At 43.0% G+C, this 14,999-nt stretch overlaps 1 protein-coding gene across 2 annotated transcripts in view; it reads right to left on the bottom strand.

Annotated features, from left to right (window-relative positions):
* cntn1a (contactin 1a) overlaps positions 1–14,999 on the bottom strand; it is a 121,191-nt gene that overhangs the window by 19,227 nt on the left and 86,965 nt on the right. For both annotated transcript variants that reach the window (XM_080437566.1, XM_080437567.1), the window contains exons 8-15: positions 13,430–13,529; positions 12,306–12,487; positions 8,762–8,886; positions 7,734–7,851; positions 7,108–7,255; positions 4,392–4,519; positions 2,281–2,453; positions 425–548 (exon numbers count right to left, since the gene is read on the bottom strand). In XM_080437566.1, the coding sequence (XP_080293692.1) occupies positions 425–548; positions 2,281–2,453; positions 4,392–4,519; positions 7,108–7,255; positions 7,734–7,851; positions 8,762–8,886; positions 12,306–12,487; positions 13,430–13,529 (1,098 nt within the window). The remainder of the gene's footprint in view (positions 1–424; positions 549–2,280; positions 2,454–4,391; positions 4,520–7,107; positions 7,256–7,733; positions 7,852–8,761; positions 8,887–12,305; positions 12,488–13,429; positions 13,530–14,999) is intronic.

Below are 14,999 nucleotides of genomic sequence, written 5' to 3'. Positions count from 1 at the left end.
ACACACACACACACACACACACACACACACACACACACACACACACACACACAACTTTCAAACAATATTCAAGGTCAGACACAACGACGGAAGGAATATTATATAGTACATTCATTGCGCAGGATATCATAGCAGTGTATGTTGAATAAAATGCCAGCGCTTGCGTTAGGAGTGTAATTTAATATTGTTTGACAGACCTTACTTATACTACTTATTACACTCCAGACATGAGTGACGAATGACACGAGATTGGATTAATATTTAAAAGAGCAGATACGAGGGCGTGAAATTTTACATGAATCCTTTCCCACTCTGTCACTCCTGTGAGGGTGTGTGTGTGTGTGTGTGTGTGTGTGTGTGTGTGTGTGTGTGTGTGTGTGCGTGTGTGTGTGTATGCGTGCGTTCAAGTGTGTGTATGACTCACCCCTGACAACCAAGTCGGCAGAGGAGGAGACATTGTCGACGGGGGTCTGGGCGGAGCAGGTGTAACGACCTGCGTGGTTCAGCTGGGAGTTCTTGATCAGCAGCTCCCCACTGGAGCCTCCATTCTGGACACAGGAGGACAACAGGCAACCCTTCAATGAGTAGCCTACAGCCAGTTTCACTCAACACAGACTATACGGTCCAAACATTCTATCCTATATTAAAATTGGCTACTGGGAGGGCCGGCAGGCCAGCCGGTGGACCACGGCCACACCACCGTGACTCAGATATAACCATAAACAAACCCGATACGCCCATATATAGGCAGGACCATGGCTAAGTCACTCTGACTCATGCATAACCATAAACAAACAAACCACCGATCCGACCAATATGTCCATATATGGGCATATATGGATATCCAGTTGTCCAGAACCACCGATCCAACCAATATACCCATATACAGTATGGGCAATTTTGGCATGCCAATATACAGGTATAGGCTAATGACATCAGGGATTTCCATATATGGGCATACAGTAAAAGGGACACAGGTAGATAGACAGATAGAGATTTCCATATATGGGCACTAAAGGGACACGGACAGACAGGTACAACGGGTACTCTGACACTATGACTCAGACATATTGGTCGGATGATCTCAGATCGGCGGTGTGAGGGCAGCGTAGCGGCCCGAACCTCTAGTGTGTCAAAAGCACTGTGGTTTGTAATTTACCGCTGTGACTACTGATTATTTGCTTAGTGATTTTACAATTGATTACTCTTTTAATTACGTTTTTTTATGTACATACATAAACGAATGAATGCGAAATAACTAAATTATTTATCATAATCGATTGCATCAATTCATTCAATTAACTTTTGCAGCCCTATTGTGATGCATATTTCATCACTTTCATCACCCCTAAAACCTGACATGATCATAAATTGTGAAACACTCAGAGATTCAACTTAAGCTAGTTTAGCTTACAGCCCAGCAGGCGTACAGTACGTACGGCTGTAGCAGGACTTCAACCCATACCAAGGCAGGAGGGAAGTTGAGATATCAACCTCGGTCTTCCAATTAAGTGAACCGGAGGGAGCTTTAGGCCAACGCCTCATTAAGAGCTGACAGGCAAGGGACGGAATTCGACACGGGGAAAGAGCACGCTCGCTGCTGACCGCCAAACCAAGGTCAATCCTTTATGAGAACACATCTTCCCGTGACACTTGGTACTGTGTTAACTAGTATACATGCTGCATGAGTCATATTGGCTTTGCTGATACCACATAAGTGGCATTAACTGGAACATACCCCCTTTTTGTGACAGGGAAAAAAATAAGTGTTGTGTACAGAAACGGGCCGTCATCAATCATAATCATGATATGGCGCTTGGCCAGCGTAGGGCGGAGGGACAAATGAGAAATGCTAACCGCTTCTTACGGTTAGGGGGCGGCTGCACCAGGAGAGAGCGGGGCCATGTCAACGATAATGGATGTGAGCGGATATTGCTATTAAACTGATATACGGTGCACAGGGCAACATCAGTCTGAGCTACTCGGGGAAGGCATGCTAAATGGCTGCTGTAGTCACATAAAAAATAAAAAAAAACGTTTTCCATTCCAGGTATTCCAATGAAAACATCTTGGACATCAGTGTGACCTCAACATTTTTCCTTAATTATACCATTTGACCTGGAAGGTCTCCAGGACCAAGTTTAGAACCCCGGAGTCCTGATACTTTGTGGTCGGGTTCGAAAACTGAACTGGAATCAGGCAAAGCACTCAAAAAGCCATCTGGAACACACGGTTTGTTGTGAAACCGCAGGTTGAACCGTGCCGTGACATGATTCTCACCGCGCTGCGTTCGAAGTGCTGGCTCTCCTTGTCCAGGTCGATGACCCTGCCGTCCACGGACCAGACGAAGGTGATGTCCAGGGAGGAGTCGTGAGACGCGGCACACTGCATCCGGCTGTCCTCCCCCACCGTCACGTCCGCATTGGACGGAGCCAGCGTGATCTTGGTGGCATCTGTGGGAGGAAAGGGTAGTGGACGCAGGGGTCATCAGAGTGTCCGTATACAAGGACAAAATGTGTCCGTGGCATTCATTATAATGTTCTTATTTTGTTCATGTAAGCGCTGACTGTACTGATAAGACCCAATTAAACCGAACACGGAATAGACTTTGACCATGCTGCATTGCTGCCTGTATACAGCCAGTATATATCGTTGCTGTCGGGCAGAAACCTCTTATCTTCATATTTTAACTTTTTGTGTTTTTTCGTAAATGAATGCACTACTTGATCACACTACAGCGTCCCACAAAAGTATCAAAGCGAGTAAGTATCGAAACGTGTCACTTTCGAGCTTGTCGATCTGCTACTTTTGCTATTTTTGAATTTGAATCCTTTGAAACCAAACAGTTTTGGACATATGAGGTTTTCACCCAACAGAGACGATATAGTGGCTTACTTGCAAGTCTCTAGGTTTTCTTCAGAATAGGACAGATTTAATTGATACAGAAACACTATCACTAGTATACATTTAGGGCTAGGTCTATGTGTTTCTGGTTATATTATTGAAATTATATTATTATACTCATTTTGTATGTTCATGGGAAAAAGTTTGATGAAAATGTCCATCAGAAGCCTGCATGGTGATGACCCCTGGAGTGGAGGGATGAAAGCGTCTCGGCTTTGATGATTAGGTGGGCTTTGATGATGAGGAGCAGCAGATGGTGATGCCATATTCATGCAGGTGATTTGAAATTCAACACAGAATGTGTCGGTCCACGTTTTGGACGAGAAATACCCAGCTTATCTATAGTAGCCCTGTGCCGTCTTTGAACACTTGAACCCTAGCGTCCGCCTATCCTGGGGGCGGAACATTCGAAAATAGTTGATCTGCAAGTGTCACAACACGACGCGTTGTGAGCTTGAAGATCTGTTATTTTCGGTGAAGAAAACAGGAGGGAACCTACCTAGTATAGAGACCTGGGGGACTCCGCTATAAGTATAACGGAGTATATAGGGTTAAATGAATAGCTGATCAATCTCTATGGTTGTTTATGAGAAAAGGGTGGAGTAGCTCAATGCTCTCATGTGGACAGAAGGGGGCATTAAAGAGCTTTATAACCAACAAAGATAATGTAGTCAGTGGTACTTCATACCAGCAGGGCATCTGCTATTACATTGCATGGTGTGTCAACATGAGGAGAATTATCCTTAGGGCTGACCTTGACTAAAGACATTAAATAATAGTCATAGGAATTTGGCAACTAAACAATTAGTTGATTCAATCGACAATTCTGTAAATCACAACCACGCAGAGACTAGCCCTTTCAGCTTGGTGAGGTTGAGAACCCAACATGTTGATTTTACATTTGTAATATCGAGTAGCAGAAATGACCACTTAAACCTTTCGAGCGTATGAGAACAGCTATTGTCGGCAAGCAGATTTGGTTTAGAGGAAGAAGGAGGGGGCCTACTAGTATAGATCCCTGGGGGACCCCGGACAACAAAGTATGTAGGGTTTAAGCGGTTGAAGGGTTATAGCCAACTGTATCATTCCACTATGATGAGGTGACAGCCCTACAGTACACATCTTATGAACAGACTTTGCAATCGTTAGCTCTCAAGTCTCCTACACTCCGGACTGGGTTGAGAAAAAAAGGTCACGTCTCTTCGCATTTGATCTAAGGTTGTCACCTGTGCCCTTGGGCACTGACTAATAGCCCCACCAGTGTCCATCCAAGGACCAGAGGCTCCATTGCTCAGACACTCAGAGGACAGCTGGAGGTCTAGAGGCCGCGGATGAAGACGGATGGTGACAGGAACAGCTGCCCCGCTAATGTCGACAACAGCTGGACTATCAGTAACCCTAGCAACAACATTTGTCGCGCCAAGAGCAACACCGTAGGCTATTTGCACGTGTGTGCTTGAAATGAGCTGGGTCCAGCCAGTACTCGCCTGTGATGGATAGAGAGCCCGTGCTGTTAGCTTTGCCCCGGTCGTTCTCGGCGAAGCATGTGTACCTCCCCTCGTCCGCCCGCGTCACGTTGAGAATCTCCAGGCTGCCGTCGTCCCAGATGAAAACCCTGCGGCAGAGAGAGGAGAGGAAGAGGCTGAGGTTTCACCACCACATGCTGACATGCAGAGATACGGCGTGAGGGATGAAAGGTAGAAATACCAAGGTCAGGAGGCCAACATGTTTTATGGATGTGGTGTAGATGATGAAAGCTCGTGAAAGTGCTCTGAGCGCTCTGCTTTCTATCCTAAGGGAGTATGAAATACTTGAGCCTTATTTTCAAAAGAAAATATAAAAATAAATAAAGAATTCAAATCCAGAAAAAGAGTTTTTACCTATTTATATATATATATATTTTATATGACAATTTTCATTTATAAGGACAATGATAATGACAGGGTTAAAGTGGTTAATATAATAAAATCACCTGAACTTGTAAAATACAATATTCAATTATAATATAATTTAATTAGAGGCTATGTCAACAACAACTTGTTTATCATGTTATTGTAAAAAGTTCATTTTAGCCTTATGTACCCGTACACAAGATGTAACAATAAAGAACCTTGAACCTTGGGACTAATAATTATTTCCCTGCATTCCTTGTGTTCACAGTCATTTGTTTCCCTAGGATGTGCGGGACACGGGAGCGCTTGTTTTACAGCCCAGACGGAGGCGTGCAGTTTGAAGCGGACTTGAACCACTAGGCCGACTCAGCGCCGTTCGAGTTATGTCGAATGGCGACATATCGTAACTCCCCCCCCACCACCCTCCCCCTTATAGTCACCCCCCCCCCATGGTCTCGGTACCTCCGACACGTCAACACCACCTCGCACGCGGTCCAAGCTAACACAGCCGAGCGCTCCCTACCCCCGTTTCAGCCAATCAGAAGCCGCGCCTGGCCCCACTCATCCTGAGAACACAATTATCACGGTGGGGGTGCTGGGGTTGGAGCGAGGGACTGATTAATTGAATACTTTATATGCAAAAAGTACAGAGGTGCAGTTATACAATACTAAAAGGATAACATTGTGGTCCTGTGTATTCAATTCATCAAGACACATAAGGACATACTATACAAGAAAACACCAGGAGCAGTAAAAGTGTAATTACAGAAAAACAGTGGGGGGTCGTTTCCTTTGGCAAGCTAGAAGACTTGTCTAGGTCCAGTTGCAAATTGCAGACAGGTGCTCTTTTATGGCGGTTTTGAAAGAGGGTAAGGAGTCGCACTTTTTGATGGCTGCATGGTGGCAGAGGAGTATTCTTGGTGAATTCAAATTAAAGTTGACTCGACAGCGAGGAGCGCCAGGCTGGGGGGGGGGGGGGGGGGGGGCTTAACAACTCACTCTGTCTTCCCTAATACTGAGCAGCTTTAGGTGGGGTTTAACGTCAAGGCAGTGACAGAGAGCACAGCGTGTCACAGCTCTCACACTGCTAAACAAAACCACTTTGCAGATTTTCAGGGCGCTAGACTGGCTGATCGTGTGCGAGAAAGATGCTGTTGCTAACGGGGATTTCCCAGACTAAATGCTCTTATGTGTTACATCCTTGTGACCCAGATGTGTCAAACGCAGAAAAAGAAAATTAGAATTCAAACTAAAGCAAAGGAGACGTGTGAACTATGATAAACGGTGCGTCCTCAAGCCTTAAAGGTAGGCCAACAGATAAGGGACAACGTCCATATCTAGACAGCAATATCAGTTTATTTTTTTATATCATTATATGTAGGCCTACAGTACTTAAAATTGGAATTGCACAGTGATGACATGACGAGTGGAGGAAGTAGCTAGTTGTACATGTAGTGTATTTTACTTAGCCTGGAAACCAGACAAATCTGCCAGTGCAAAAAAAAAGAAAAGTCCTCGGCAGATTAGTCTGGCCCCGCTCGGTTGTGATTGGATTCAGCTGCCCCCGAAGTTGTGGGGCACCAATCAGGGCCCAGTATGCAAATATGGGGCGGGTTTATCACCAGAGGCTTTTTTTTTTATTGGCCCCTGCAGGTTCCACACAGAGATTCTGGCATTTAAAACCAAATGTATTTGTAAATTCTCTTTAATAAGCATTTCTACTGTACATAAATGCAATGACTTTTTGACAAATGACTATTTGTTTATAGGGAGCATGGGTGATACCACAAAACTACTCAACTGGATGATTATGTCACGGTCACAGATCATTAGATGTTGGTGCAGAGCAGATTTATCAGTTCAAACTCAATTTAGAACATTTATCAAACATAATCGTCGCTGTCGGGCGCAAATCTCCTATCTCAGTTTTTAAATGTTTTTACTTTCTTTAATAAATCAGTGCTATTGAACACCCTTTAGGTCTGTGTGTGGGTTTTACAAATATTGAACCAATGGAAAGTATTAAAAAGCGCTTCTGACTAAACCTCCTATCCATCAATAGTTTTTTTTTTTTCGTCTGACTTCGTCATTCTTATCAATGATGGACATAATAAAAACTCCTCATTTACTGGTCAAAAACCTCCACTTGAGCTGGATTTGGGTAAAGTATTTTTTTTTCACTATTTAGAATTTCCAGCATTTAAAATGATCTGTTGCCCTGCCCTATTAATAAATGTGCATGTTTTGTCCTCCTCAGAGACAACAATGCAGACAGCAGCCTTACAGGGCCATGATGAGACGCTATACTGACCTGGTTGAGTTGAAGATAAGCTCTGTGCCTTTGCTCCAGGTGATGGTGGGCTTGGGTGCCGCCTTGGGTCGACACGCGATAATAACCCGGCTGTTTTTGGCTCCGAGAACCATCTTCACTGGGTTGTGTTCAAACGTAGGAGCACATTCTGGGGTGGGACAGCTTGTGTTATTCATCACAATCCTTGCTAATGTCATTTACATGAATAGATGTTTAAATACTGTGTGATCTAGCATGTGTTGCAATATCGTGTTCTAGCATGAATTGTGTATGCAACATTGACCAATAAACCAGAGAAGAATATGGTAATGTACTCTCATGTCTTGCTCCACTAAACGTTGTTTTTACTTCAAATCTAATTTGACAATGTAGTAGGGCGTATATTTTAATTGTAAAGTGAGTAAGTGATCCTTAGGGGATGATGTCGACTTGAATCCATTTTTGCCCTGTGATTCATTATTTGATCATCTGGTTACAGACGCAGGTCCACTCCACAGGCTGTTTTCTTCGATGCGCTGTTTTGCCAAGACGTTTTTGAAGCGTCTGTGCCTGTAGATATGGGTCTGAGTGTGATCACCCCCATATTCCTCTGACTCAGCCAGTCAGCGGCTGTGCTGTTTACTCACCAATAACACGCAGCTCTGCGGTGGCATAGATGATTCCGTGGTGATTTTCTGCTGTGCACTGGTATATCCCTGAATCTTGAAACGTCAAGCCTGTGAGCTGCAATCTTTTTTTGTCGTACTGCAGGAAAACAAAATGAAAGAGGAGAACGCATGTAACATGGCATCGACGTCCTGCACTTCTTGACGATATCTCATAACAGAATCCAGTTGACACGGTCATGTGTTGCAATGGTCCGTTTGCACCCGCGGCGACACAAATGACAGCTGTGGGAATGACAGTGACTTCATTTGACTGGGAGAGCAACCTCATTAATGCATAATGATGCATGGAGCGGGAGAGCGACATGAAACGGCCTCCCCGCACAACGCTTGCCAGCACACCGGCTGCTCCCCAGGGACACTTTTAGTTCAGGGCCTTGGTGGTGGCTTGTTACTATGGAGAGCTTACACAACCTACGCTGGCAACCCTCTCAGAAAACAAGATGTACTTTCCTGTCCCCGCGGTGCCAGCGGTCTGTCAGGACTGTGCCACCCTGACTACTCCGGCTGGTGCCACCGAGTGGGTGTGTGGGTTCTAAGTCATTGGTTCTCAAAGTGGGGTCCGGGGACCCCCAGGGGTACTTGAGGGTGTTCCAGGGGGTACCCAGAAAAATGTGTAAATATAGCATCAGAATAATTATGACCTTTTATACTTTGGCTATTCAAAAATAGCAGATCTGCTATTTTTGAAAAATCTTAAAAATGTGTGCAAATCTTTGAATATATATTTTTTAAAGCCAACATTTGTAACTCAAATCTTTGCTTCTGGGGGTCCCTGGAACAACACATTTTTAGATGGGGGTCCGCGGCCAAATACATATCATTTTGGGGGTCCTTGGCATGAAAAAGTTTGAGAACCACTGTTCTAAGTGACCTGCTGCCGGCGCTGTATATGGGTTTTTTGTTTGGGGATTTTTTTGCAGTTTTTTTTTACAACAACTGCAGCCAAAACGGCTCTATCATGGGACAACATTGACTTTGAATATTACCGGCGTGCCGTCCTTCATCCAGCTGACGCGTGGCTTTGGTTTGCCATTGGCGACGCAGGACAACGTGTAGTCGCTGCTGATGTCTCTCTCTGTGCTGTTGATGTATTCCACCCACTCTGGAAAGGCTGGAAGAGGAAAGAGAGGGTCTGTTACTGGGTTTGTTTTTGTAGAAAGGGGAAGAACAGCAAAGCTGATGAATATTATAGTATATCGTTGGTGTCGGGCAGAAACCAACTATCAACTTTTTTTATTTTCTTCAATAAGTCAATGCTATTGAACACCCTTTATGTCTGTGTGTGGGTCTGACAAATATTGAACCAATGAGAAGTATTAAAAGACGCTTCTGACTAAACCTCCTAACTCCATTGGATTGTCAAACTGTCAATTAACCTATTAAGACCTGGAACGCATCTGTGTCACTTTAGATTTATTTGGCTATTCAAAAATAGCAGATATACAAGCTCATAGCGCGGCACCGAGTGCCGCGCTATGAGCTTGTAGATCTGCTATTTTTGAAAAAACTGTTAGGATTTAGAAAACATTTTTAAGAATAGAATCGCCAACCAACTCCAACTCAGGTTTATTATTAAAAACTCTGAACTCTTTTTTTTTTTTTTTCTTTGTGCTGTAACTAGTTATATTTGATCTCCAAGTGAATGTCCTGATACTTAATTATTTAAATATTTAAATCTGATTTAATCTGTTGCTTAATATGTTTGCCGAATTGTCCTGTTTGTTTTTCTTTTCTGTGGTATTTTTCTGTTTTGTCTTTTCTTTTTGTCTTTTTGTGTTTTTATTTTAGTTTATCTGCTTAAAATATTTGTACATTGTGAATTTTCTCTGCAGAAAAGCAAATAAACGTCTTTGTTAAAAAAAATAAATAATCTGAACTCCGCTTGAGCTGTATTTGAGTAAAGTGATGATAATATAAGGACACATACAAGACAATGTATAAAGACACCATACCAACTTTGATGAGGCAGTATTGTGTCGTTTCTTTTCTTGAAAAGTTTATATTTTGGACATGTTGGTTTCTGCCCGACAACAGAGATATATAATCGGCGGGAATACTGCAGGCATAAAAAACTAACATAGATGCTACTATACATCTAAAGTCAGACTTTACGACCAAGATAGAGACAGAGTAAATCAGATTTTGCGAGAGAAATAGCAACCAGGTCTATGAAAACAAGCCCAAAATATGCAACTATGGGCCACATGAGCACTTTAAACCTATATGCATTGAATATTTGAAAATAGCCGATCTACAAGCTCACAACGCGTAGCAATGCAACGCGTTGTGAGCTTGTAGATCTGCTATTTGCAAAAAAAAATATTTAAAAAAAAAGTTAAACATTGAATAACAACATGAATATGGGGGTCCTTGATTTGAAAATATTGAAGAACCACTGGTTTAAACAACATTAGGAAACAAGCCCAAATAAGCAACTACACTTAAACAGGCCCAAAAAACTGTAACCCGAATTGATACTTTTACTGAAGTAAAACATTTGAGTATTTTTTCCACCACTGGCCACGTGACTGATGAGAAACACCAATGCAGTGCACCTACAGTATAGTACTGCTGCACTACACAGTGCCTTTACAGCTGATATTGATCGCAAAATGTGAGAGGTTATTGATTGTGTGTGTTAAGGGAAAACTGCACATAAAGCATTGATGTACAGTAAACAGCAGGAAAGCAGTGGTCGGAAGTAACTAAGTGCATTTACTCAAGTACTGTACTTGTGTAAGTACTTTTGAGGTAGTTTCAAATATTGGCAAATATTGTACTTTTTCACTCCAGTACAATTATTTGACAACTTCATTCACTTTATAAACTTAGATTATTACGAAAAAATAATTATATTAATGACTTAAAGGTAGGGTAAGTGATTTGCAATTATTCAAATAATTGCAAAATGGGTCTATGTTCTGATAGTGCTCGTTACTATAGAGTGTCCTGTCCATATAAGGAGTCTCCATGTCTCTCCAGCTCTTTATAAAACAGAAAATGCAGTTTCATTTCCAATTTTATCCAATCAGGATAGAGAAATCAATCAGGATATAGATTAAACAAGTGAAATTGGAAGTGATGACACTAAGAAATGAGCAGGCAAAATTGGAACTGGAACACTATAAAAATGAAGCTTAAAAATGGGTACTTTCTCCTGATTGGCTGAGATTTTGACACCTACCAGAAAATGTATTTTCTGTTTATTAAAGAGCTGGAGAGATGGGGAGATTACTATCAGAATATAGTGCTTTAAAGGTTTAATGACATTCACTTTTACACCACATTCAAAGTCTTTGTCCTGGTCCTTCAAAAGTGTACAAAAAGTTTTAAGTGAAAATTCCATTCCAGTGATCCATGGCAGGTGTTTTTCTCTCACATTTCTAAAGCCTTTTCAACTGCAATGAAAAAAGAAATCTTTGCCTGCGGGTGTCGCTGGTGAGGGATTTTGCCTGTCAATCATCGCCTCTGCTCCGCCCCCCCCAAAGGAAAGGATAGGGGAGGGGAGGGGCGAGGAGGAGAGTGGGCGGGATTAATCGACTGTGACCTCACTGTCGAAGGGCCAAGCTCAGATTACTTTTCAGCCTAATTATTCAGAAAACCCCAGACCACAGAAAATCCACTGAATGTTCTAAGTTCAGGTTTTTTGGGTGTAATTGAGGTCATAAAACCCCAAATAAAACATTGAAAATAAAAAAAGTGAAAATGAATGTCATGATACCTTTAACCTTTTAACAAAATACTTTTTGTTTTAACCCAAAAATATCACTTACCCTACCTTTAAGCCCTATTTCATACTTCGAGCTGTGCTTTAAGTGTTTTAGTGTGGTTTTATGAATGCATGCCCCACCCTTTTATGCAATACTCGTTAAACACGTTGTAACTGTCTGTCTGTGTACTTTTTGTGCCCATATACAGTATGGAGATCACTGTATCTGTCGGTCTGGCAAGTCCCTGTGCAGTGGTAAACATCTGTGAAGAATGTGTGGAGAATGTCTGAGGAGTGCAAATTGACTGTGGAAAGTAGACTGACTAAGTAATCACATGGGAGGTGTGGGGAATTAGAAAAGTGTGGGGAATTTGCCAAATCAAGCTTAGGCTGGGGTTGCCATGGCAATCAATTGGCTCATTTTGGGGCCACGGCCAGAGCCTTTTCTGGCGGTTCTGGACAACCGCCTATCCGACCAACTCGACGCCAGGGACTGCACGTCTGTGACGTGTGTGGCGAAATTTAAGTTGGTCGGTCGAACGGTTCTCGATATACTTGGATTACAGACAGACTTACGGACGGACGCACTTATGTACAGAGATTCCCTGCATTTATAGTAAGATGGTAGTATATTTTGATCCCAATACTTTTGTACTTTTACTCAAGTAGAATGTTGAATACAGGCCTTTTACAGCTACTTTTACTTAAAGTATAGTAAAATATAGTTTACTTCTTCTACCACTGTTTTTTAAGATAAAGCTGCACATGAATAAGTAACTGATGTCAACAGCAGGGAAAAGGGCCAAACTCTCATACTTTACCTTCCACGGTTACACGTGCGCGGTGGTAGTCCTTCCCCTTGGAGTTGAAGGCTTCACACTCGTAGGCTCCTCCGTCCTCATTCTGCACGTTGTGCAGGTGGAGGTGGGCTCCCGCCATGCTCACCTTGTGATCGGTGGGCAGCTCTCCGTCCACCTTCCTCCAGCGGATCTGAGGGATAGGGCTGGGAGGGGGGGGGGACATAAAAAATTAATGCAGCCATCACAGAAGACCCACACTTTATGGCATGCTGTGTTAAGTACTGCAGCAGTCTGAAGCTTGATTTACACTTCGCTGTGCGACGGAGTCGCGCGCAGAGAATAGCAGATGTGTTGTGTGTTGTGAGCTTGGAGATCTGCTATTTTCAGCGTGCACCACCGCCGTTTGATGGAGTATCGTTTTAGCATGACTCTCTCTCAAAGTGTGAATACCGGTTACAAACAAAAGCACACTTTGCTCTCTTTTTTCAGCACAGTACAACTACTGCTGTAGTGAGTTGATGTGCACAAGAGTTTAATGTTACGACTTTAGTTTTCTACTGCGTACAGCACTAAGGAGACACTAACTGCCTTTGGTGCTAATCCAGAATACAGTAGATGTGGGATTGATCGTCCATTAAAGTCTCAGCAACAGACCCTATTTGTCATTCATCGAATGTAAGCAGAAAGCAAAGCGGGGGTGTGGAGGTTTGGAGTTAAAAGTCTTGCCAAAAAGAACTGATCTGCAACCTACGGTAATGTGTTGCATAGGCGGCAAACTCGCACAATGTAGCATAAATTAACCACATTTTGTTTTTTTATCCAAAAGTAGCACAAGCTTGTAGATCACTTACTTTAGCCATGTGTCATAGACAACACATTTTATAGGGCTTATAACCACATGAACCCTAGAATCCCCATTCTGGGGCGAAATGTTGGCAAAAAATGTGAGCTTGTGGAAGCGATGTTCAGCAAAGAAATGGTGTGTACAGAGAAAAAAAGAGCGGAAGTATAGAGCCCCAGTCAAGTATATCGGGATTGAAGTGTATACGGTTAGATTGAAGCCTCACAGTTTGCTTTTATCATACATTATTTAGAGAGGCCACTTATTCACTGATAGTCAGCCCATACTCTCTGTTCATGCTTACTTCCCCAGCGCAAAGCATTCCAGGGTGATGTTCTGTCCTAAGAGAGCCGTGGTGTCAGGGAACTTGACTGTGATGTCAGCAGGGTACTTCCTAACGGAGCCTGGAAGTTGAAACACACACACGCATGCACGCACGCACGTGCGCGCACACGCACACACACACACACACACACACACACACACACACACACACACACACACACACACACACACACTTATCAGACCTGAGGCAACAACAAGTAGCTGCAAAAGAACACATTTATTTGCCAACAAAACCATAGCTGCATGGACTTTAACACATTAACCACTTGAACCCCAGCGTCCATATTCTGGGGGGGGGGGGAACATTAGCCAAAAATAGCAGATCTACAAGCTCACAATGCATCGCAATGCACCGCAACGCATGATGGTTATGATCAAGTACTGAATAAGACAATTTGTGACAGTTGAAAATAAGCTCAAATAAACCATCAATATGTTTTGCAAATGCTACACACCGGGAAGTACACATACACGAGCACACACACACACACACACACACACACACAGCTTAGGAACACAGTTTTAATTACTGTATATCAGAGACGGTATACTATAATACTGTGTTTGCCGGGAGGCAGAAAATATGTGACTCAGGTAAAAGCTATGTCTTCATCACACACACACACACACACACACACACACACACACACACACACACACACACACACACACACACACACACACACACACACACACACACACACACACACACACACACACACACACACACACACACACACACACAGTTAAAATGGACCACATCACAGCCAGAGGGCGCCATGCTCTAGTCAGTTCATGTAGACAGCAGTCATAACACATGTATGCATGAGAGCCTGACTGGTCTCTGCTGCAGCAAGCAGCACTGACCTCTTTAATGGAATGGAACATTCTAGTTTGTGTCCTCACCACCATTCAGGATGTGTTTGCCACAGGTGATGCTTAGCCAAACTCAAGAATAACACAAACAATGGAATAATTGATGGGACTCTGGGAAGGGCCCCAAGGAAAACACTGTAACAGCTGCCCAGTTTGGCTCTCCTTCCTCAGACACGGCCAGACACACCAACCAGTAAGAATCATAATGGTCAGCATTTCAATTTTGTGGTCCTTCGGCTCTGGAGACGAAATGCTTTGTGATCCTCGTCAGCGAGCTGCGAGGTCGTCCAACACACCAAACATGGGAGTGTTCATTTAACTGTGGAAGTGTCAAAATGAACTGCCACCATGAGTCCATTTCCAGTGGTGGAAAGTAACTAAGTACATTTACTTAAGTACTGTACTTAAGTACTTTTACTTTACTGGAGTATTTCAAATTTTTTATACTTTTACTTCTACTCCACTACATCTCAGAGACTGAAGATTTTGTATGTTATTACAACACCACTTCAACCCTGTGTATACTTTGGCCATTTGAAAATAGCCGATCGCGTGGTGAGCTTGTAGATCTGCTATTTTCAAAAGATTTGTTATACATGATGAACTTCTGAAATGGGACACACTGCATAATGAGTACTTTTACTTTTGGTACT

The sequence above is a fragment of the Gymnoscopelus braueri genome (genome assembly GCF_963280865.1).
Source record: "Gymnoscopelus braueri genome assembly, chromosome: 9".
In the NCBI taxonomy this organism is placed as follows: domain Eukaryota; kingdom Metazoa; phylum Chordata; class Actinopteri; order Myctophiformes; family Myctophidae; genus Gymnoscopelus; species Gymnoscopelus braueri.
Note: the sequence above shows the minus strand (reverse complement) of the source record. Positions and strands in the feature narration are given on the sequence as shown.